The sequence below is a fragment of the Podarcis pityusensis genome (genome assembly GCF_964106645.2).
Source record: "Podarcis pityusensis genome assembly, chromosome: 15".
NCBI lineage: Eukaryota > Metazoa > Chordata > Lepidosauria > Squamata > Lacertidae > Podarcis > Podarcis pityusensis.
Genome location: NC_138040.1, coordinates 27,105,419 through 27,130,846, shown reverse-complemented (window position 1 = coordinate 27,130,846; position 25,428 = coordinate 27,105,419). Strand labels below are relative to the sequence as shown.

The following is a 25,428-nucleotide window of genomic DNA, read 5'->3' as shown; positions in this document are numbered from 1 at the left end:
AAACAAACAAACAAACAAACAAACATAAATCATAACCTTATTAAGACTAATCGTATTAACATTGTTAAGTGACTTCCTCGTATTCCCCTGTTTGAATTTCAGTGTATATCATTTTAACGGTTTTCCAAAACCTATATTCTCATAAACTTAACTTAATCACTTAACATCTTTCTTACTTTCCTAATCTAAATTTCAACATATTGATTTATCACATTACATATTTAAATCCTAAGCCTATCTGGTATTTGCAAGCTTTTCCAATTAGTATCTGTCAGGGATTCTATAGCTGCGATTCCTGCATTGGGCGTATGATCCTTGGTGTCCCTTCCAACACCACCGTGCTGTTATTCCTCCCTCTCCTCCCTGTGTGTGCCCCCTAAACCTGTTCTGGGTTTCCCCTCAATCTCCCAGTTCAAATTTAGAAGGTGCAGGATGAGAAGGGGAAATTGTAGCATGAGTGGACCTTGTTGCACACATGAAACAACTTAGCTGATTCCTACCTTTAGCATGTATGCTGTACAGTGGTACCTTGGGTTAAGAACTTAATTCGTTCTGGAGGTCCGTTCTTAACCTGAAACTGTTCTTAACCTGAGGTACCACTTTAGCTAATGGAGCCTCCCACTGCCGACATGCCGCCGCTGCACGATTTCTGTTCTCATCCTGAAGCAAAGTTCTTAACCCGAGGTACTATTTCTGGGTTAGCGGAGTCTGTAACCTGAAGCGTCTGTAACCTGAAGCGTCTGTAACCCAAGGTACCACTGTATATCGCTTTTAGAATAGCATAAGCTGAACACTGGTGAGGCACGTGATGCAGCTGTTTTAAAGGCTACTGCAATCTTAGGCTGTCCTAACACAGTTATAGTGTCCGGCTGGGCTGGGTGATATCTGCTTTTCAATATTGTGATACATCACCAGCTAAACATCACAATATACTGACATATCACCATGTCTGAAATATGTAGAGGCATTGGCTGGCTTCACGGTTTTTCCCGTGTTGTGATTTTTGCATAGTACACACACACACACACACACACACGATTCATGATATATTACCAGGTCAAAACATATTAAACCGATATCACAATCTGGATTTCAAACAGATTTTGGACGATATATTGATCAGCCCTAGTGTCCAGATGACAGGAAGCAGAAGGAAGTTCCACTCTATTCTGCACTGCTCAGGCCAATGTGGGCGCCAGTTTTCAGAAAGGACCCTGACAAACTGGATCATGTATGGAGAATGCTGAAAGATCTGGAAACCAAGTCCTGTAAGGGGTGGTTGAGGGAGCTGGGTGTGTTTAGCCTGAAGATAAGAAGGTTAAGGGAAGAAAGCTCATTTAATTTCATTGTACACATGTTGTACAATGACATTAAAGGTATTATTATTATTAAGGGGAGGGAGGGCCACATGAGAGCATTTTTCAAATATCTAAAGGGCTCTGTGAGATGGAAGATACTTTTTCTCCATTGCTGCAGGAACAGAATGAGTGGGTGTGTTTTTATTTGTTTATAAAAGTATTTATATACTGTCCTCTCACAAAACACCAGGGTGATGTACATGATTATAGGCAAGCACACAAAAGCAATATAAAGTGATTATCAAAAATACTGGTTAATCAAGTGACACTTTAGCTTCAGCTAAACTTTAGGAAGGACTTACTAATAGTAAGAGCTGTTTGATAGGGGAGCAGCCTGCCTTCTATTTGCATGTATACCAGTACATAGGCAAGGATGCAACTAAAAGCTAACCATCAAACTAAAACTTGTACAGTGGTACCTCGGGTTACATACGCTTCAGGTTACATACGCTTCAGGTTACAGACTCCGCTAACCCAGAAATAGTACCTCGGGTTAAGAACTTTGCTTCAGGATGAGAACAGAAATTGTGCTCCAGTGGCGCAGCGGCAGAGGGAGGCCCCATTAGCTAAAGTGGTGCTTCAGGTTAAGAACAGTTTCAGGTTAAGAACGGACCTCCGGAATAAATTAAGTACGTAACCAGAAGTACCACTGTATCTTGCAATACGCCTATAGTTGTACCTTGGTTTTCAAACGTCTTGGGAGTCGACCGTTTTGGCTCCTGAACGATCGAATACTAGAAGTGATTATTCCGGTTTTTGAATGTCCAACGTGACTTCTGCGGCTTCCGATTGGCTGCAGGAACTTCCTGCAGCCAATTGGAAGCCCCACCTTGGTTCCTGAATGTTTTGGAAGTTGAACGGACTTCCGGAATGGATTCCATTCAACTTCCAAGGTACGTCTGTATTTGCACATGAAATACCTTTAAATTTAGTAACTTGTTTGTATTTAGAGGCCCAGCATAACCTGAGGTTCCAAATTGTAGTTTATTTAGCTTGTGCATAAATCCAGCATCGGGAGAACCCCAGTTGCTCTGCCCTTGATTGCAAGAGGGTGTTAGTTGTACTATGGTATGTGCTCAGAGGCTGCAAAGCCAATGGCAAGGCATAAAGTTGGACTGGGAACCTTTCCTATCTGAAACCTTGGAGATCTGCTGTCACTCAGGGCAAAGGCAATGCTAAGCAAGATATACCATTGGCCTAACTCAGCACAAGGAAGCTTCCCATGCTTTTAATGAAGGCTTCTCTCCCAATGCAGTTAGAAGCAGTGGCAGCAGGATTTTCATCAGGATTACAGTGTGGAGTAGCCCTCTCTTTCCCCAAGGTCCTGCTGCAATCCTGCTACCTCCATCTGTGAAACATGGGAGGCTTTAATAATCCAAACGTAACAATCTGGGATTACGAAACCTCGGAGCATTGAGGTAGGAGTGGGTGAATCTGTGACTCTCCGTTTCTCAAATTCATTCTAACATCAATTTGTGGGTGGGTGTTTTTTTAATCCAGTTGAAAATTCATCAGCCTTTTAGTGCAAATTTCTCCTAATATACACGTTTTTGTAATTTCCCCTAATATTTTTCCTCATAAATACCCTTTTGGGCACACTTTAGTGCACACAATATTGTATGCATCGGAAAATTCAGAGAAGCATAGATTTCAAAAGATGGCTGTGTTGTTGTTCGCAAATTGTTTTGGAAAGCGTGAATTAAGGAAATTCACTTTTTAATGCAAACTGAATCTAATTCCCCCCCTTCCCTATCTTTAAGAAAGTGTCTGTTTGGATAGACGTTTTGGGGACTGATATATCTCTCGCATTGAGGACAGAGGCCTCTGGTGCTCGCTCACAAACAGGGCAGCCCAGCTAACCTTTTGAAATGACCTTTGCCAGACTCTAATAGGATCTGGTGCTTAAGAGGACCGCAGCCTAAATCAGGTGTATTCTGAGCAAAGGCGGGTAAAAATGGAAAGCTTGCATATTTCTCCTGCGGATTCGCTTGGGAGGAGCCCCTTCCTGACCCAGGAAGCCAGTTCAACTCTCGTAATCATGTTGTAAAAGGGAATCTCCTCTGTGCAGCTTACATAATACTCTGAAGAATGAGGTTTTGAACTGGTCTGGGTATGGAAGGTTGTCCGAGAGAATCTCGTAAGAGCTAATAATAATAATAATTATAATAATTTCTTATTTATACCCCACCCATCTGGCTGGGTTTCCCCAGACACTCCCAACAGTGTCCCATCTGTTGGGCGGCTCCCAACAGATTAAAAACAGAATAAAGCATCAAATATTAAAAACTTCCGTAAACAGGGCTGCCTTCGGATATCATCTAAAAGACAGATAGCTGATCCTTGAGATCTGATGGGAGGGTGTTCCACAGGGCAGGCACCACCACCGAGAAGGCCCTCTTCCTGGTTCCCTGTAACCTCACTTCTTGCAGTGAGGGAACCGCCAGAAGACCCTCGGAGCTGGACCTCCAGGCAGAACAGTGGGGGTGGAGACACTCTTTCAGGTATGTTGGGCTGAACCTCAAGGGATACAAGACACAGGTGGATAAATTGACCCTCACAGGTATGGTAAAAGGTAAAGGACCCCTGGATGGTTAAGTCCAGTCAAAGGCAACTGTGGGGTTGCGGCACTCATCTCACTTTCAGGCCAAGGGAGCCGGTGTTTGTCCACAGGCAGCTTTCCGAGTCATCTGGCTAGCATAACTAAACTGCCTCTGGTGCAACGGGACACTGTGATGGAAGCCAGAGCACACAGAAACACCGTTTATCTTACCGCTGCAGTGGTACCTATTTATCTACTTGCACTGGTGTGCTTTCAAACTGCTGAGTTGGCAGGAGCTGGGACAGGGCTCACCGCTGTCACACAGATTTGAACTGCCGACCTTCTGATCGGTGGGCCCAAGAGACTCAGTGGTTTAGACCGCAGCACCACCCAGAGGAATGAACATAGGGAGCTGCTTTCTACTGAGTCAGACCATGGGTCCACCACCTAGCTCACTACTGTCCAGTATCAGTGGCTGTCCAGGGTTTCAGATGGGGGACATGCCCAACGCTGCCTGCTGATGCTGACGATTGAACTTTGCATGCAAAAGCAGTGCTCTTCCACTGATCGTTGACCCCTCTCTATTGGCGGGGTAGGAGAGCTGAAAAGAATGTCAATATATTTCACATCTGGCACCCAATGCGCCCCTTTGGTTTCAAATAGTACATGGGCAGGTGAGTCTAAAAAGCCCAGGACACAGATTTTGATGGCCCTCTAGCAGCTATAGTGGCTCATTTACCAGAAATAATGTACCCGTATTTTTCGCTCTATAACACGCACCCGACCATAACACGCACATAGTTTTTAGAGGAGGAAAACAAGAAAAAAAATATTATAAACAAAACAGTGGATGTATGATTTTTGTGGTTCATGCTGTGGCCACAGACATGTGATCTGACAGTGAGTTTGGAGTAGCCCAATGCAAAAATCCTGAGGATCCATGTGGATCCATGCTTTGTAACCACGTTTTTGCACCACTGCGGCCCCAGGCAACAGTGGGCGCGTGATTTTTTTGGTGCAAGATGTAGCCATGGACATGTTATGTGATCTGATGGTGAATTTGGGGTGACCCAGTGCAAAAATCCTGAGGATCCATGTGGATCCGTGCTTTGTGACCACGTTTTAAGTGGGGAGGGAAGGAAAAGCACTCAAGGGACAAAGAGAATGATGCTGATAATAATGCAGAAGAGGGGTTTAAGGGGAGAAGAAGCATGCATGGGGTGGGTGGAGAAGGATGCTGCTAATAATGAAGAAGAGGGGTATAAGGGGAGAAGGCTCCTCTCCTCTCCCACTTTGCTCCTTTAAAGCAAGCAGGCTCTGCTTTTCTCCCTCCTTCCCGCTCATCCCCGGCTTAGCGAGCTGAAGAACTTTGCTATTTAGCGAGCTGAGTGGGGAGGAGAGAGGGACAGAGAGCCTGCTTGCTTTAAAGGAACCAACCGGACAGGAGCCGCTTACACTCATGTAAGCGGCTCCTCTCCTCTCCCGCTTTGCTCCTTTAAAGCAAGCAGGCTCTCTGTCCCTCTCTCCTCCCCACTCAGCGGCTCTTCTCCTGCTTTGCTGTTTCAAAGCGAGCCACGGAGGAGGGAAGGAAGGGGAACCATGGATCCTCTGCTCACGACTGCAGCATATCCCCCGCCACCCGTAGGCATTCCCTCCATAACACGCACCGACATTTCCCCTTACTTTCTAGGAGGAAAAAAGTGAGTATTATGGTGCAAAAAATACGGTATTTAGCGTTAACTCTGGAATTGTCTACTTGATTCTGAGCAAACTAAACTTCCTGATGCATATTTTGCTCTAGGAGGCTTAGTTTGGTCAGAATCAAGTAGACACTTCCAGAGTTAATGCTAAATACATTACTTCTGGTAAATGAGCCACTGTAGCTGGTAGGGGGCAGCAAAATTTTGTGTCCCAGACCCAGATGCTGTCTGAAACCAAAGGGGCTCATAGGTTGCCAGATATTAATTCTTTTTCCAGCTTTCCTACCCCACTGTATACATGAAATGACTTTGAGAGAAATTATCCAGGGATTTCCCCTGCTCTTTCTCTCTCTTTCTTTTTTAAAATTTTATTTATTGATGCTTATTCAAAGATATACAGAATTACATACCCATTACAAAGTATATTTTTAATAATATACTAAAACATCTACTTCATCTAAAATTGGAAATTTCTTACGGACTTTTGGTGTGAAAGAGAAAATGAGCTTGTAATATCTGGATTTGACGATCGAAAAAATACTGGTTTATAGAAGGTAGAATGGTTGGACCTTAAAGAATACCATATGTAGCTGCAGAGAGCAGGAAGTTCTTTCATTTTACTCTTTCTTGCTTTGGTTTTCTTTCTTTCCCCTTTCTCTTGTTTTCTCCTCTAGATTTCTCCTTTTATTTTCTTCCTTCTGACTTTGCTCTCTCTCTCTCTTTTTTCCTATGGAAGGATCCTTCACCGGAGGAAGCGTAAGGCCCTGGGTTAGGCCCCCACCTTGGCCTGAAACAAATGATGGTTTTGCCCCTGGCTAGCAGCAGCATGGAGTTGCAGCCAGACAACGGGCTCTGTGTCCGCAACAACACTGGCGACTGGAGGCTGAAGTCTGAAGAGTCACGAAGCCGCAGAAACTCCATCCCCCCAGCAAAGGCTCCAATTGCCAAGCACATGTTGGCTTACCTGCCTCGGCCCCCCACAGAAACAAGCCAATATGGGACCTTTCCTCAGAAGGTACGTGGGTGGGGGACCTAGAGTTCCCTTGCTGGTTGAAACACTCTGGGGAATCGCACCTCTTTGAGGGGAGCAGAGAGTCTCCTCACAACTCTCCCTTAACAAACTACAGTTTCCAGAATTCCTCAGGGTGAAGCCTGCTTGTGTATATACAAAGACGTGGGCATCAATTTACGATGGGGTGGAAGGTTTGCACGCAATGAAGGACTTGCTCACAAATTTATTGACAGCTGCACGAATTATGATAGCTAGGAAGTGGAAGGGGCAAGCAGAATACAAAATGGAAGAATGATACAAAGAGGGGTGGGATATAGCTATTAATGATAAAATGAACATGTGTCATTAAGGGTAGACGGGAAATATGCAGGAGAAATGATTCTGAGGAGATATGGAGGGTGTTTGTAGAATTTGTACTGTTAAAACGGAAAGGGGTCAAACGACTGCAAGAGGTGTTGAAATTTTGGAAGGCTGGATAGTTACAATGGAGTGGTCTCGGTGGTGGGGTACACATTTTTATTCTTATTTATTTATGATTATTACTTTGTCAAAAATAAAAAATTTTAAGGGTGTGGGCATGTGAGCCCTGGAGGGTTGGCTGGGGACGGGAGAATATAGGCCTCTTACTTTAAAAGGTGGGCCACCCCTAATTTCAACAATAAATGCTTGACTTGACTACTGCTTCCTTCTCTTAAGTTTGAGTGAATTGTCTTACCTTGAACAAAACTTGGATAGAGCAATTCCATCTGAACATCAGAGATGTGCTGTCTCTGATGTCTTTTTGGCACCTACTGAAGATCTTTCTCTTCCAACAAGCCTTTTCAGATATTTTCCCCAGTCTGAATCTGTACAGGAATTGTTTTTAAGATGCTTTATCTCATGTTGTTTGCCATCCTGGGATACAAATTTAATAAATGAATAAATAAATAAATGGTGGGACAGATCCAGTTGCCCTGGTGACCAGTCGACAATCTCTATTTTTTTTTTAAGAATAATTTTTTATTAACCGACCAATCACATCAAATCAAACCAAATTACATAAATTCCAAATTACACAGCCGAATTTTAAATTTTTGTTGGGGGTACCCATATTTCAAGTTCCGAAGGGATCCAATCAACTTCTTGCTTCTTACTGCTGTTTTAATGTCCACAAATCTAATCTTATGATGTTCACAGTACTATCCAGTCCTTTCTTATTATTTTTCCACATCTCTTGTTGTTATTTTCATATATTTTTCCTTTCTCATTGTGACCTCTGATAGTCTCCGCAAGCTGGTTAGAACAGTTTGTAATCCGACAATTTCTAGAAGGGATTTCAGAATGTTTGCAGGGCGGGAATTCACTGAAATTCAGTTCCATCACCTCTCTGGTAGGTGCCATTGCAAGGGAGACGTTCATGGTGAGTTCCAGCACCTCTTTTTCTAGAAAAATAGCAGTATGGGAAATACATCCTTGCCAAACAAAATACTGTTGGGGGAGGGCTGAAGCTCAGTGGTAGAACATTAGGGCTTTAAAGCCCTAAACGGCCTCGGTCCAGTATACCTGAAGGAGCGTCTCCACCCCCATCATTCAGCCCAGACACTGAGGTCCAGCACCAAGGGCCTTCTGGCGGTTCCCTCCCTGCGAGAAGCAAGGTTACAGGGAACCAGGCAGAGGGCCTTCTCAGTAGTGGCGCCCTCCCTGTAGAACACCCTCCCACCAGATGTCAAAGAGAACAACAACTACCAGACTTTTAGAAGACATCTGAAGGCAGCCCTGTTTAGGGAACTTTTAATGTTTGATGTATTACAGTATTTTAAATTTTTTTTGGAAGCCGCCCAGAGTGGCTGGGGAAGCCCAGCCAGATGGGCGAGGTATAAATAATAAATTATTATTATTATTATTATTATTATTATTATTATTATGTGCTTTGCCAGCAGAGCATCCCAAGTTTGATCTTCAGGTAGGACTGGGAATGTCCTCTGCCTGAAACCCTAGAATGCCACTGGCAGCCATTGTTCGCAATGCTGAGCTAGATGGACCAAGAGACAAACGTGTTATAAGACAGCTTCCAAGTTTCTATCCTTATCTTGTGGAGGGATTTTTTGTCCTTCAGCTTCCAATATGGGGTTGTGCTTCAGTGAAGAGCTTCCATGATCTAGCCTTAACTAACGACTCACTATTTTGGAAGACAGAGATGGAGAGCTTACTAAGTTTGTTTTCTTTTCCAGCCTGAAATGATAGCTGTTTCGATGGGTCCTTCAGACAGGAGCCCCCAGCAAACGGAAACTGCAGCCACCAAGAAAAGTGCCCTGACATGCAACTACGTGTCGGTACCCTGCAGCTCAAACATCCCCAATGACAGGACAGTCCTTCTCCAGCGGAGGCTCAGCACCGCAGAGCAGGTTGTGCCTATCAAGCATCGTCCCAGAGTCTCAATCGATACAGATGAATTGCCCAGATACCACCGGTCCTCCAGGACTGACCCGCCGCCACCTTCTCTGTTGCGGGACCTCAATGCCCGGCTTTATCCCCAGCACGCTTTCAGTGCGCCCAACATCATCAACTCGTCGCGGAACAAAACCCCAACCCGTAGCATCATTTCCGTGCCCTCCTCGGACAAAGGGCAGAGCCGGCGCTGTAAACTCATAGATGATGACCGGCAGTTTGGCTGGGGGAACAAGCAGCAGCGGCAGCGCTACGTCACCAAGGTGGGCAAGTGCCAGGTGAACCTGGGCAACATTCAGGAAAAGAAGAGGTTCCTCTCAGACATCTTTACCACCATTGTGGATCTCAAGTACCGCTGGTTCCTCTTTGTCTTCAGCATGTGCTACATCATCACCTGGGTGGTCTTTGGCATCATATATTACTTTGATGCCTGGGTCCGAGATGATGTCAACCACATAGGTGACCCCGAGTGGAAGGCTTGCATCGAGAACATTGATAACTTCATCTCTGCCTTACTGTTCTCTGTAGAAAGTCAGCGGACAATTGGCTACGGATCTCGGATTGTGACGGCCAATTGCTCAGAGGGAGTCATCTTGCTAATGGCCCAATCCATCATTGGTTCTATGATTGATGCCCTCATGGTGGGCTGCATGTTTGTCAAGATCTCCAGACCCAAGAAGCGTGCCCAGACCTTAATATTTAGCAAGAAGTGTGTCATCTCCCACCGGGATGAGAAGCTCTGCCTCATGTTCCGCATTGGAGATCTCCGGGACAGTCACATGGTAGATGCAAAAATAAGAGCCAAGCTAATCAAGTCCAGGCAAACAAAGGAGGGGGAGTTCATCCCACTGGAGCAGTCAGAACTGAACCTGGGCTATGATACGGGGGAGGACCGACTGTTCCTGGTGGAGCCACAGATAATTTGTCATGTCATCAATGAGGTCAGCCCCTTCTGGGACATGTCCGCGGACACACTGAAGAAGGAACAGTTTGAAATCATCATCATCCTTGAAGGCATTGTGGAAGCCACAGGTGGGTGCACTGTAGAGTAGAACATCAAAGAAGGGGACACATTCTGGAGACCTGTTTGGGTGACCCTACAAACTCAACACGAGTGAGCTTTGGAGAAATGATCCACTTTTCACTCCGCACTGCAGTTCTGGCTGCTGGCCCTACCTCACCTCTTCTTTCTTTTCTTCTTCTTTTTTATAAAAAAAATATTTTTATTGATTTTCCAAATTATTACAGATCAAACCAAATTGCTGTAATACAATTTCTTAAAATCAAGTTCCCCGCTCTGGTTGCAATCATATGACCAAGATTTTTCCCTCCATAGCTGCTTCATTTCTTATTTAGTCTCCAGTTGACATCCTTCACTTACCATCAAACCATTCTTCCAGCTGTCTGCTTTTTCACCTTACCAAACAGCACCTCAGTTTCATCTTGTAAATATATACAGTGGTACCTTGGGTTACATACGCTTCAGGTTACAGACTCCACTAACCCAGAAATAGTACCCCAGGTTAAGAACTTTGCTTCAGGACGAGAACAGAAATCGTGCTCCGGCGGCACAGCAGCAGCAGGAGGCCCCATTAGCTAAAGTGGTGCTTCAGGTTAAGAACAGTTTCAGGTTAAGAACGAACCTCTGGAACGAATTAAGTACTTAACCCGAGGTACCACTGTAATCAATTTCAAGTGTGTAGCCCTTCACGTACAATTTTATTCCAGACCTGGAGTGTTGAAAGAGTTCAGTTTCTTTCTCTCATTGTTCAATCCTTTGCAGTGTTTATCTGAGTGGCACAAAGTCACATTCCATATCATTCCACTGTTATCAAGCTGACAAGTGAACTGCAGCCATAGATATCTCACAGAGTGAATTTTCCAGACATCCACCATTAAATTCCCCTCTGGAGTTCTTTCTCGGCACACAATACACAGCAAAGTCCCACAGAACTGTTTAACCCTGTAAGTTCTGATTCTCCTCAAATGTCTTTCCTACCTCATTTCAGCATTTATCCAGCTGCGAATCATTTTTCTCTTTTCCCCCACTGCATTCCTCCAATGACACCCTTGTCCAACGGTATCATAATTAAAGTCCTTTCAACTTCAGTCAAGGGGGGGGCATAGCAAAACTTTATTAAATTCCTTGTAGAACATAAATCAAAAGCCTCCCTCCCTCTTTTTTGAAGTGTCAAACAAAGTAGCAACTACACACGTCTCTTCATTGTAGCAGAGGACAAAGAAAAGAAAGACCATTAAAAAAACCATAAGAAAGCACAAAACTCCTTTTGCCCCCACCCTTTCCTTCCAGGCTGTTGTAAGGATTCTCAAGCTTAAGGAAACATTCAAATACCTTCAGAAAACCAGTCCCGGTTCTTTCGGTGGCTGATTGATTGCAGCATATTAGCATATGATGCTTCGAGAGCACCTCTTGATTAACGCCAATTATCCAGATTGAGGAGGAACCTTCCACAAATCATGCCCGTAACGATGGCTTATCCATGGCAAGGGCACACTCTCAGATCGGTCCCATTCTGCCTTTCAAGTTGGCAGACACAGGATTGTGTTACACTGCGGGATGCAATGAACTCCCCACTGAGGGGCATTGAGTGGGTTTATGCCAGGGGTCAGCAAACCTTTTCAGCAGGGGGCCGGTCCACTGTCCCTCAGAGCTTGTGGGGTGCCGGACTATATTTTTTTTTGGGGGGGGAATATGAACGAATTCCTATGCCCCACAAATAACCCAGAGATGCATTTTAAATCAAAGGACACATTCTACTCATGTACTGGAGTTTCCGCCGCCCATGTCTCTTGAAGGACAATGATGTTAAAGTTTTGGCTATAGAATGGAATATCTGTAGACTGAGATAAACATCTAGACCAGGGGTCTGCAACCCGCGGCTCCGGAGCCGCACGTGGCTCTTTTACACCTTTGCCGCGGCTCCGGGGCAGATACTAGCGAGGGGAGGAGGCGCATTGTGCGCCCCGACACTCCCCCACTGTGGCGGGCGCTGTACTGGCTGTGACGTCGCATGGGGGCGACGTCCCGACGTCACCTTCCCGCCCGCCCACTACATTGTAAGGGGCATGTACGCTGGTCACTGCATTGAAAGGGGGCATGTACGCTGGTCACTGTTTTGAAGGGGAGTGAAGAACACACACACACACACACACACACACACACAAAGGTAACTTCTTAATTTAACGTTTATTTCTATGAGGAGGAGTAATTCTGAAGGGTCAAACAAAGAAATAATAAAAAAGTGACAAAAAAGTTATTTTTATAATGACGAGTTTTGCGGCTCCCAGTTTTTTTTTCTTCGGAAATGGGTCCAAGTGGCTCTTTTTGTCTTAAAGGTTGCAGACCCCTGATCTAGACCAACCGGCCACATTCCATAAAAGGATATTTAGGGCATTGGTTGATTCTTGGATTCTTGGATTTTGGGCATCCTTGGAGATTTTCAGCCATTGATTCTTTAGGGCGGTGGAGTCTGGCGTATTTGTAGGGAGGTGGGGTAGGATAGAAAAACCTTTTGTAGTAGGGACTGATTTGGTGTGTTTAGTTTCTCTGACAGTTTTCTCATGTAAAAGCATGCTGATTCCTGGACCGTCCGTGGGCCGGATTTAGAAAGTGATTGGGCCGGATCCAGCCCCTGGTCCTTAGTTTGCCTACCCATGGTTTATGCCTCATCTCCTCTCTTTCCCTTGCCTGAACATTGCCGGAGGGCTACAATAAACATCCACCATTAACTCACTGGCGTGGCCAGAAACCACCTCACCTCTTCTTTCTCAGGAGAGTAGAGGGTCCTGGGATCTATAGGAGAGCCAGAATATATGTGTCTCTGCACACCTTTCTTGCTACTTACACTCGCTTCATTCTCCTGTTCTGTACATAGCATGCTTCAAATGTCTGTCCCAACCCTTCTGCAACCTCATGCCCTTCAGATGTTCTGGATTCCCAAGTCCCATCATGCCAAGGGAGCATGGGCTGGTGATGATCAAGGATGATGCAAGCTGCAGTCCACAACATCTGGAGGGCAGCAGTTTAGAAGAAATACCTATTTCTTTCTTTTTTATTATTATTTATTGAATTTATATACCTCCCAATACCCGGGGGTCTCAGGGCAATTCACAGAACAAAATCAAGATCTAAAACCACAAAATACCTAGTAAAAATAGCAACCCAATAACCCCCCCCCCAAAAAAAAACCCATTTTAAAAGGGCATAGGATATAAATCGGATCAACCAAAGGCCTGGTTAAAAAGGAACATTTTTCCCTGGCACCCAAAGGTGTATAATGAAGGCACCAGGCTAACTTCCCTGGGGAGAGCATTCCACTGCAGAGAAAGCCCGTTCTTGTGTTCCCACCCTCCGAACCTTTCGAGGAGGGGGCATGCGAAGGAGGGCCTCAGAAGATGATCTCTGGGTCTGGGTAGGTTTATATGTCATCTTTCAGTTAGGAAAAAAATCTGGTGCCTTCCATGGTTCCAGTTACAGATAGGTAGCCGTGTTGGTCTGCCATAGTCAAAATAAAAAAAATCCTTCCAGTAGCACCTTTAAGACCAACTAAGTTAGTTCTTGGTATGAGCTTTCGTGTGCAAGCACACTTCTTCAGATACACTGAAACAGAAGTTGCCAGATCCTTCTATATAGTGAGAAGGTGGGGAGGGGTATTACTCAGAAGGGTGGTGGGAATGGGAGATTGGCAGATAGCTGGGATGAGCCTGCTGACGACTCTTAACGACTGTAATGGGTCTTACAGGAAAAGGCAAGGGGTGAGAAGGTGAGAAATGGCTTAGTCATGTATAATGGGATAAGAATCCAATGTCTTTGTTCAAACCAGGTTTCTCCATGGTTTTAAGTTTGGTAATGAGTTGCAATTCAGCAGCTTCTCTTTCCAGTCTATTTCTGAAATTCCTTTGTAGTAAAACAGCTACTTTGAGATCTTGTATAGAATGTCCTGGGAGATTAAAGTGTTCTCCTACTGGTTTCTCTGTTTTGTGATTCTTGATGTCAGATTTATGTCCATTTATTCTTTGGCTAAAACATTTTTTAATTTGCTCAAACATCTGATCAGCGTTCTCTACTCTAAACAGAAGCTAATAAAGGAGGAACTCCTTGTATTAGACAACTCTATCAGGAACCACCAAGCTTGGCAAGAGTTCCAAAAGGAAAAACAAAACATTTACCACTCTCAACTGGAGCTACTGAAAAAACAGAAAAACAAGAAACTCTCTAACCTTTCCAACCTACAGGCTACTAATCAAAACAAGATCAACAATATTGTCAATCTCTCACAGCAAGCACTCAGCCCAGCCGAGGAATCAGTCCTTTCACGTGGACTGTCATTCTGCCCTGCCAAATCCCCACACATGATTCAGTTCTACGGGGACTTGGAAGCATTTTCCCGCTGTTTATGCCTGAAGGAGTATTTTCAACACACACAACAACAAGACCAATCAGAACAAACAACAACTTCACAACACAACACCTCTCAACCCACTGGAGAACAACAACCACCCTCCCAACAGAACACTGACCACCAACTACCTCCGAAAAAGTGTTACACAAAAAGGGACTCCACATGGACCCCTCCTGATGGACGCAATACCACACTGGACTTGTACATTGACTGCTTCCGCCACAGAATCCAAACAGATGTGACCAGAAAACACCATCGCTTACAACAAAATCTAAACCATGCTGAAAGGAGAGCCATAGATAATCTCAGAAACAACCCAGACATTATAATTAAAGAAGCAGACAAAGGTGGAGCTGTCGTCATCATGAACAAAACTGACTACATTCAGGAGGCTCACAAACAACTTTCCAATACCGCCTTTTACACAAAATTGGACTCAGACCCCACACAAGAATACAAGAAAGAACTGAACAAGATTGTTAAGGAGCTACCCCCACACATCCAAGAACAGATCCTCACCAACACACCAACAGAACCTCGACCAGGAACTTTCTATCTTCTACCTAAAATACACAAACCAGGAAATCCAGGACGCCCCATCATTTCAGGTATTGGCACTATTACAGTGGGTGTCTCCGGTTATATGGACTCTGTTCTGAAACCATATGCCATCAGTGCTCCCAGCTATGTACGTGACACCACAGATTTTCTGAGGAAAATACAATCTTTAAATAATCTTCCCAACAACACTATACTAGCTACTATGGATGTGGAATCTCTGTATACCAACATCCCACACAACGATGGTTTACAAGCTATAAGGAACACCATTTCAGATAAAACCACAGCGGACCTTGCCACCAAACTCTGCCAATTTGTCCTTACCCACAACAACTTCAAATTCGGTGATGACCTGTTCCTTCAGATCAGCGGCACAGCAATGGGCACCCGCATGGCCCCACAGTATGCCAACATCTTTATGGCAGATTTAGAACAACGTTTCCTAAACTCCTACCCACTCAAACCTCTCTTGTATCTGCGATACATTGACGATATTTTTATCATCTGGACACATGGTCAACAGACCCTGGACACCTTTCACCAGAAATTTAATGATTTTCACCCCACAATCAACCTTACAATGAATCAATCTATGCAAGAAATACATTTTTTGGACACTACTATAAAAATACAGGATGGGCGCATGGACACCACCTTATACCGTAAACCAACTGACCGACAAACATATCTACATGCCTCTAGCTACCATCCCAAACATACCAAACAGTCCATTGTATATAGCCAGGCACTACGTTGCAGCCGCATCTGTTCCAATTCTACAGACAGAGACTCTCACCTAAGAGATCTACAGCAAACCTTTTCAGAACTAAAATACCCAGCAGATGAAGTTAGACAACAGATCAACAGAGCCAGACTTATACCCAGAGAGAACTTGCTGCAAGACAGACCCAAAAAAGAAAATAACAGAACACCTCTAGTCATCACATACAGCTCCCAAGTTAAAACTGTACAACGCATCATCAGAGATCTACAACCTCTCCTGGACAATGACAGTTCTCTTTCTCAAGCTCTGGGAGGAAGACCTTTCATTGCCTACAGACAGCCACCCAATCTTAAACAACTCCTAACCCACAATAATACTACAACCAGACTTAACACGGACACTGGCACCAGAGCCTGCAATAAACCCAGATGCCAACTTTGCTGCCACATACACCCGGACAACACCATTACTGGCCCCAACAACATCAAACATACCATCTCGGGACTATTCAATTGCTCATCATCTAACATTGTGTATGGCATCAAATGCCAACAGTGTCCTTCAGCTCTCTATACTGGACAAACAGGCCAAACCTTACGCCAAAGAATAAATGGACATAAATCTGACATCAAGAATCACAAAACAGAGAAACCAGTAGGAGAACACTTTAATCTCCCAGGACATTCTATACAAGATCTCAAAGTAGCTGTTTTACTACAAAGGAATTTCAGAAATAGACTGGAAAGAGAAGCTGCTGAATTGCAACTCATTACCAAACTTAAAACCATGGAGAAACCTGGTTTGAACAAAGACATTGGATTCTTATCCCATTATACATGACTAAGCCATTTCTCACCTTCTCACCCCTTGCCTTTTCCTGTAAGACCCATTACAGTCGTTAAGAGTCGTCAGCAGGCTCATCCCAGCTATCTGCCAATCTCCCATTCCCACCACCCTTCTGAGTAATACCCCTCCCCACCTTCTCACTATATAGAAGGATCTGGCAACTTCTGTTTCAGTGTATCTGAAGAAGTGTGCTTGCACACGAAAGCTCATACCAAGAACTAACTTAGTTGGTCTTAAAGGTGCTACTGGAAGGATTTTTTTTATTTTGAAAAAAATCTGGGTCATTTACAATATAACAAACAAAACAGTGGTACCTCGGGTAACAGACGCTTCAGGTTACAGACACTTCAGGTTACAGACTCCGCTAACCCCGAAATAGTACCTCGGGTTAAGAACTTTGCTTCAGGATGAGAACAGAAATTGCGCAGAGACAGCAGGAGGCCCCATTAGCTAAAGTGGTACCTCAGGTTAAGAACCGACCTCCAGAACGAATTAAATAACCCGAGGTACCACTGTAATCAAAACCATCTCAGTCAAAATTCATCAAAGGTTAAAAATCTGGTAGTTATTTTTTTAAAAAAAATATTTAACCTGACACCTCTAGGCAATCAGTACTGGTGCCAGGCAAGCATTCCCAGGAAGAAAATTCCATAAATGGAGGACCACAACTGCAAAGGGCCTCTCCTCAGTCTCCAGCCAATTTACCGTATTTTTCGCTCTATAAGACGCACCAGACCACAAAACGCACCTAGTTTTTGAAGGAGAAAATCAAGAAAATAATATTCTGAATCTCAGAAGCCAGAACAGCAAGAGGGATCGCTGTGCAGTGAAAGCAGCAATCCCTCTTGCTTTTCTGGCTTCTGGGATAGCTGCACAGCCTGCATTTGCTCCATAAGACGCACACACATTTCCCCTTACCTTTTATGAGGGAAAAAGTGAGTCTTATAGAGCAAAAAAATACGGTAAGTTGTATGGCTGGAGTTTCCAGAGGAGCAACTCAGAAGAAAATCAGACTTTGGACAGGCTGATGCGGGTGTGCTTCCTCCTTCCCCGGGTTCAACAACATGGAGGAATTTAAATGTGAGCACCATCACTCTGTGCTCAAGTAACCAAGCTGAGAGACATAATCAGAGTAGTTTATAAGCAATTCAAGAACAAAGGAATTGCTGTTAAACAAAAGTAACATTTATTTGCTGGTGGAGGGAGGGAGGGAGCATTATGCAACACAACACACTAGCATATTTAATTCAGCCAATAATTTCTGTGTGCAGATGCATGTATAAGCACTGCCGTTTCTGAGCATATCAATTAGGATTTTTTGTTCGTTTGCTTTTAAAGTGGAATCCGCACTCTCAAGTGAAAAGAATGTGAACATGTATTAAATTAGGGTTGCCATATTTCAAAAAGCGAAAATCCGGACACAAAAGTTGTGCACCTACAATGGTACCTTGGTTCTTGAACTTAGTCTGTTCTGGGGGTCCGTTCCACTCCTGAAACTATTTGAAAAACAAGACGCGGCTTCTGATTGGCTGCAGGAGCTTCCTCAACTCAAGCAGAAGCTGCGTCGGATTTTCAGCTTCCGAAAAACATTTGCAAACTGGAACACTTACTTCTGGGTTTGCAGCATTTGGGAGCTGATTTGTTCGCGAGCCAAGCCACCCGAGAACCAAGGTACCACTGTATTTTTAAGGACACTGGCCAAAAAAATCAACACTTCCGATATGAACAGCAATATGCCTAGATTTTCCTGGACATTTTGACCGATTTCTGAAAATTCTGGAAGCTATTTTCAGTGTCCGAATCGTGGACATATCCGGGAAATTCTGGATGTATGGCAGCCCTAATTAAATGCACACAGAATAAACATCACAGAGACAAATCAAATCAAAACATAATTATTTGCAGTGCAGGATGACTGTGTCCTATGCCATCTGGTGGCCATTCCTCTCTGTCTTGTCGTTTCCAGAGGGCCTGCTTATTAAGCACTCAACATGATTAGTTTGCGCAAAGTATGTGGGGAGGTTAGATGACATCGACCACTTATTGAGCATTTATTCTGATTTGTTCGTGAAAAGGTTATAAAGTACTGCATCAACCAGGCATGATGCCCAAAGATCACAAACTGTCTGCTGGGGCAGGGGAAGTGAGTTTGTTGTGCAAGAACTCCAGAACCACCGTATTTTTCGCTCTATAGGACACACTTTTCCCTCTCCAAAAATTAAGGGGAAATGTGTGTGCGTCCTATGGACCGAATGCAGGCTCCTTGGCTTCAGCGATAGCAACGCAAAGCCTCCGAAGCGCAGAGGGAGTGCTCCCTCTGAGCTCCGGAGGCTTCGTGTTGCTTTCGCTGAAGCCTGGAGAGCGAGAGGGGTCGGTGCACACCGACTCTCCTGGCTTCAGCGAAAGGAACCTGAAGCCTCCGGAGCGCAGCGGGAACTCGTGCTGCGCTCCGAAGGCTTCGGGTTCCTTTTGCTTGAAGCCGGGAGAGCAAGACTCTCCCGGCTTCAGCAGATAGGGAGAGCTGCGCAGCGCCCCTTCAGCCAAGCGGGAGGAGAAATGGAAGGGGCTCCGTTTCTCCTGTCGCTTCGCTGAAGGGGCGCTGAGCAGAGAGGGGGAGAATTTTTTTTCTTGTTCTCCCCCTCTAAAACAAGGTGCATCCTATAGAGCGAAACGATACTTTAATTACAAAGCCTGAATTTGCTGGTCTGTGACTGAATCCCACCTCAAAATAGCAAAATCCTAAAAGTGCCCTTTCTCACATACCGGCAAAATTGTTGGAAGAGGGAGCAGCAGCTTGGACAATTCCTTTTTTAAAAAAGAATTATTTAATTCCCTGCTTAAAAAACAAAACAAAAAGCCACCAACATGAACAACTGAAAGCATCTAATGGGGGTTAAAAATAACAACTTGAAAAGAGCTTATTAAACAGCTGGCCATGTTCCAGCAAAAGCTCTTTTCATATCATCCCCTCTTCAAGCCTGCCTGAAGTGTCTTCACCTGTTTCCTGGTGGAATTTAAGAGTTTGGAGTCTAGTAGGTCTCCTTGCTGAGGAGGGAATGCCACAACTTGGGCAGCACAGCCTGATAAATGGGGCTGCTTTCTCAGGCCAGCATCTGAGCCCCAGAATCCCTTGCTTGGGTGCTCAAATTCTGTTCACGTAGAAATACTGTCCCTTGAAGTCAGAACATGAACTGTCACAGTTTTGTGAATTTTGTACACTGGCTTCCGTACCATGCATTTAAAGCACACTGTGTCCCGCAAAGAATTCTGGTTACCGTGTGTAGAACGTTACAGGCTAAAATTGGGGAGAGTCGAGGTGGGGCTGGTTTTCCCCTTAAGAGGGTCCCCTACCCTTCTCTCCCTATAATACATGTACAGAATAAGGTCAGATAATTCAATCAGTAACAGAAATGGGAGCAGAAATTGCCATTATTTGCATATTTGACCAACAAGAGGAAGGGAAAGCACGTAAATATAAGCACTATTCACTATTGTGATTTTTTAAATCTACAAATGTTACACAAATTTGTTGTTTTCTGAAGTGTTTTTGGCATTCCTCTTCCACTGAAATGCACCAAAATTGGTCTTAGTCACAGCAGATAGTGAGATAAACAACGTAGGTTTTAGCAGAAGCCCATACGGTAGTGGAGTTGATTGGAACAAACACGGAATATGACAGATATCACTGCCCTAGCACAGAATGAGATTCCTCCCAGTTCTGATTCTATGAAGCCGATATTCCTGGTGACTAGCAGCTTGTTTGTGCAATTGGATACCCTGATATGACAACCACTTAGCCTCTGTTCAAAAAGCAAACTGGAGGTCAAAACAAGTAGAAGTGAGTGAAGTGATCATAGCTGAGCGGCAGAGCAGACGCTTTGCCTGCAGAAAACCCCAGTTTCAATTCCTGATGTGGCCAGTGAAAAGGATCAGATAATAGATAGGAAGGATCCTCTCCTAGGGATCCTGGAGGACAGGTACCAGTCAGAAAATACTGATCTAGGTGGACCGAAGGCACAGTGGAAGATGTTGTTAGGGCCTCACTCTCTTTGCATGCAGAAGGTCCTGGGTTCAGTCACCAGCATCTCTGGTTAAAGGGGTCAGGTGAGGGGAAAGAATCCCCTTTGCCACCACTCGAGACTCTGGACCACCACAGAAAACCAGAATGGGCAAAATGAGCAGAGTTTGACCTGGTATAAGGCCACTTCCTATGGAAGAGTCAAATCCAATCCAATATTTATCACAGTCAGTGAGCATCATAAAAAACCCCAAGATGGTGATGCACATTGAACACATCCAGATGGGCATAACAGAGTAAAAACAATACAATAAAAAGTAAAAGTAGCACAGAGTGAAACAAAATGGGCATCAACATTTTAAAAGTTGTAGTTGTAACCAGTACTCCCCCCCCCCCGGGGGGGTGCTACTCAAGGGTACACAACACTGGCACCTTTTTTCTAGAAGAAAAGCACTGCCTGTAACACAAACTTCAAAGAGAGAAATGTAGAAATGCCTGAGGTCAATTCCTGGCGGGTTTTGCTCGCTGCAGCACAATACTTGATCACCCGGAGAGCGATAGATGGAACAGTATCATCAATGCCTGTCAAGGTCAGGTGTCTTGACTCAGCTCCTTATTTCCTGGGATAAGTTGACCTGTCAACACGAGGCAGCTTGTTAACTTTGGTGGGTAGAGTTCATGGTTGTGCAGGAGAGAGAGGGAGGTATCATGTTCAATCTCCAAAATCTTTGATAGGGCTGGGAGACCTGTTTGAAATTACAGAGACCCTTTGTCAGTCACAGGGGACAGTATTGAGCTGGATAGACCAATGACCTGATGAAATAAAAGAGCTGTATCCCACGTTCCGAAATGTGGGAAGTTCAAGACACAATCATACCTTGGTTCTCAAACAGCTTAGTTGATGAACAAATAGGCTCCGGAACGCAGAAAACCCAGAAGTAAGTGTTCCTGTTTTCGAACGTTTTTTGAAAGCCGAACATCCGACGCGGCTTCCGCTTGAGTGCAGGAAGCTTCTGCAGCCAATCGGAAGCTGCACCTTGGTTTTTGAACAGTTTTGGAAGTCAAACGGAATGGATTAAGTTTGAGAACCAAGGTATGACTGTAGTTGGGCACATGTGTCTTACAGAAACAACCCCAAAGTCCTCATTTCATGCAACACTCTTAAGTCACAAAGCCAGTTCCAGGTTTCTGGGGGCCTTTGTTCCCCTCCTTTTTCTACTTGAACCCCCCACTCTCCCTCTTGCACCCCCCCTTAAAGTAAAACAACTATTGACCCATATGGCAATCCCTACACAAAAATATGGGGGTTGCCAAATTCAGACAATGCCAATGTTTCAATTTCCACTCTTTGCTCTCCATTTTTTTTCTGCAAACAACATAACTTAGATGTATAACTTAATCTGCGATGCTATACATGCTTCCCCAGGAGTAAGTCCCATTGAACCCAATAGGACTGTATGGTGTCTTCCACATTTCCAACCGCCCACTGACATACTTTTTTCCCCCAGGAATGACGTGTCAAGCCCGGACCTCCTACGTAGAGGACGAGATCCTGTGGGGCCACCGCTTTGAACCCTGCATGACGTTGGAGAAAGGCGCCTTCCGTGTAGATTACACCCGCTTTGAGAAGACCTTCGAAGTCCAGACGCCAGTGATTAGCGCACGAGAGATGTATGAACAGCGGGAGATGGAAAACCAGGACCAGTCGACTCTCAGCTTGTACTGGGACCATCTGCTGCACCCCTGTCTGTCGGCAGACCTCAACAACGATGGTCCCAGTGACGAAGGTCTCTCCAAACTGGGCTTCTCCAACATCACAGAAGAGGAGAGAAGCAGCGAATACAAAAACCCAGAGGCCAGTGTTTGAGCAACCTCAGGCATTCAGGGCTTCTCTTTCAACCAACAGGAACCAAGAATAAAGCGATGCCCTTCAGATTCGCAGGAGGATATCTGCCCTTTTTTTCACATCATGTTGTGGTTGTTGCACTCCCGGGTGGAGCTGTATGGAAAGAAGGCTTGTTCTGTTTCAGCAAGTCCTCAAACACATCCCCTGCCCAGCCATTGTTGACTTCAGGGGACTCTTCCCATTAGCTCTCTCTGGGTTTGCCGAATTAAGATGATGCCCTGAAATAAAATTGCACTACAGGACAGCTCTTGGGGCCGGATCCCTTACAAAGAGCAACTTTTGTGTTCCTGAATCAATGCCCAATTGGGGGTTCTGGTTTCTGCAAGCAGACGTTCAACGCTGAATCTGTCCCTTTGAAAACAACAACAACCCAAAACCCTTTTGACTACTTTTATTGGCATAGCTATCGCCGTCAAAGCTGGATAGCTCGTAAGGGTTGACCGGAATCTTTCTTTGCTTCGAGTTTAACCACTTTGGAAAAAGCTTTGCGTTGGGTGTCCTGGGGTCTGTCCAGTTCTCTGGCTCCCCCCTTTTCTATGCCACATGCAGTAGGTGCCTGGGCTGCAGGCAGCACCCCCAACTGCAGCTCCCTCCAGGCGCAAATGCGAAAGTGTCTCATCTTGTCACAGTGCCATACAGAACTCTTTCTTGGTGGATGTGTTGTCCTATCTATCCCTCCCTTTCTCATTGCCCATGTGCATTTAGCTGGCCCCATTTCTCTCCTTCTTTGCCTAATGGAAGCCTTTAGCTCCTGGGCTCACCAGTCTTACGGTCCCTCTTTTGCTGTGGCTGCTGCTAAATGGAATTATTTTTTACACAAAGCCACACACCCTTTTCCAACAAGGACACGGGGAGGGGAAACGGGGAAGCGAATAAAGTTTATTCTTTGAACAATGATATATTGTGTGCCTTCATGCTTTGCAGATGAGTGCTGTGAGGCAAGTATCAGCTGGAGACATGATCTGGAAATGTTGAAAGCATTGCGGGTGTCTATGAATGGGACTTTCTTCTAGATATTTAGAGTGAAACGGGATGGGAGGTGAGGAAAAGAAGATAATTTGGGAAGAAGAGCCTGTCCTGCAATAATGATGTTTACATGGGCTGTGTCTGTATCTCTTTACTCAATCTCAATCTCACATTAACTTGTACTGCGAATGCCCTCCTGTCTACAGAGCAGGGGTGGGTATTCCTATGCTAGCATTCGGATGTTGCTGAACTGCAGCCCCCATAGTAATTGACCACTGGCCTTACTGGGGCTGACGGGAGTGAAAGTCCAGCAACATCTTACCAGAGAAGAATGGCAAATTAAATTGTTGCACTATGCCAAAATGGCAAAATTGACCGGAAAGCTCAGGAACCAAGAAGACCAAAACTTTAATAAGAAATGGGGGGGGGGGGTTTAATTTATCTTGGAGACCAGTGTAAACAGATGAAAACATTAGCAGGATTGCAATAACACTTGTAAAGTAATGGGTATTATGGAGATAAGGAAGTTTTTATATATATATATAAAATGGGAGTATTGAAAAGGATGCAGTAGAAAAGATTTGATAATAGAACCCATGGAGTGGAAGGTGGGAAGGCCAGAGATTCATTGGAATCTCGTAATTGTGTGTATGTGCTATGTTATCTTTACAATTTTATACTTGTAAAATCAAATAAAAATTATTTCTGGGAAAAAGAGAGAGTCCAGCAACATCTAAAGGGCCACAGATTCCCCCGCCTACTACAAAGCTTGCATTTCAGTTTTATTCTTTATTGAAAAACAAAAAGGTACAAAATTTCAAGTGCACAGAGTAAGATAAGACACACAAAAAAGAACAAGAGACAGTACCCGTGTAGGAAAGAAAACAGAACAACAACAAAAGATATTGTGTACATTACAAAAAGGGGGGAAATAGTAGTTAAGCAGACCTTAACCTAATATGGTGTTTAATAATAAAGACAAATAAAAATACAATTAAAATAATAGGTAAACCAGCTGCCCCATGGAAAGTACATGCTACACCGTGCTGTTCCTCTTTTCAAATATACATAAGTAGCTCTAAGCTTCAAAGGGAGATCAAAGGAACCTTGCATGCAGCCTCCATATGGTGGTCTTATTTAGCCTACTCTTGTGCATGGAAGGGCCACAGCTCAGTGGGAGAGCGTCTGCCTTGCATGCAGAAGATCTCACGTCTATGCCAGAAATACTGACCTAGATGGTGGATACTCTGACTTTGTATAGTTCTGACAACTTTCCTATGTTCCTGTGTAGGCTCGACATTATGTGTGAATTCAACATGATGTGTCAAAGCCGTTACTGACAAGGCTAGAGTTGCAGCCATTGCTGTGTTCATAAACAGATTACCAACCCTGAACAATCCATTTCAGAATTTACTCTGAGCTATTAAAATAAAACAAAACTGCTCAGTAGTTTTATGCAGAAGATTTGTTGGCTTGGCCTCCAACGAAGCAACTTGCTTCAGCAAGTATGTAAGACAGCCCCAAACTGGTGCCCTGCTGATGCTTTGAATTACAATTCCTAAAAGAGATGTCACCCAAAACTTCACAAGGGCATCAGGTCTGGGAAGGCTGATGTAGGATTAAATGAGCTTGTTTTCCAATGAGACCAAGTAGGGGGGAAAGTCGTAATACAGTGGTACCTCGAGTTACAAACACTGCAGGTTACAAACACCGCTAACCTGGAAAAGTTACCTCAAGTTGAGAACTTTGCCCCAGGATGAGAACGGAAATCGTGTGTGTTAAGTTGTGGGTGAACATATCAGACGACACAGCGATTCTTCAAACAGCTCTTGTTTATTCACAGGCCAGGACAGAACTGAACTGAAGGGTTCAGTCAGCCTGCTTATATAGAGCTCCAGTACAACGTAACTGTAACAACTTTCTAAAACTTTTATTATTATTATTATTA

General features: G+C 44.4%; 1 protein-coding gene across 4 annotated transcripts in view; it reads left to right on the top strand.

Moving 5' to 3' along the window:
- Positions 1-23,590, top strand: part of LOC308464283 (G protein-activated inward rectifier potassium channel 4-like) — a 36,593-nt gene extending 13,003 nt beyond the window's left edge. For 2 of the 4 annotated variants that reach the window (XM_080983521.1, XM_080983520.1), the window contains 3 exons: positions 6,334-6,612; positions 8,820-10,068; positions 22,117-23,590. In XM_080983521.1, coding sequence (XP_080839647.1) covers positions 6,394-6,612; positions 8,820-10,068; positions 22,117-22,475 — 1,827 coding nt within the window. In that variant the 5' untranslated portion in view covers positions 6,334-6,393 and the 3' untranslated portion in view covers positions 22,476-23,590. Of the gene's footprint in view, positions 1-6,172; positions 6,613-8,819; positions 10,069-22,116 lie in introns of those variants that run through there. The other 2 variants (XM_080983519.1, XM_080983522.1) reach the window with 2 other exon arrangements.
- The last annotated feature ends 1,838 nt before the right edge of the window (positions 23,591-25,428 follow it).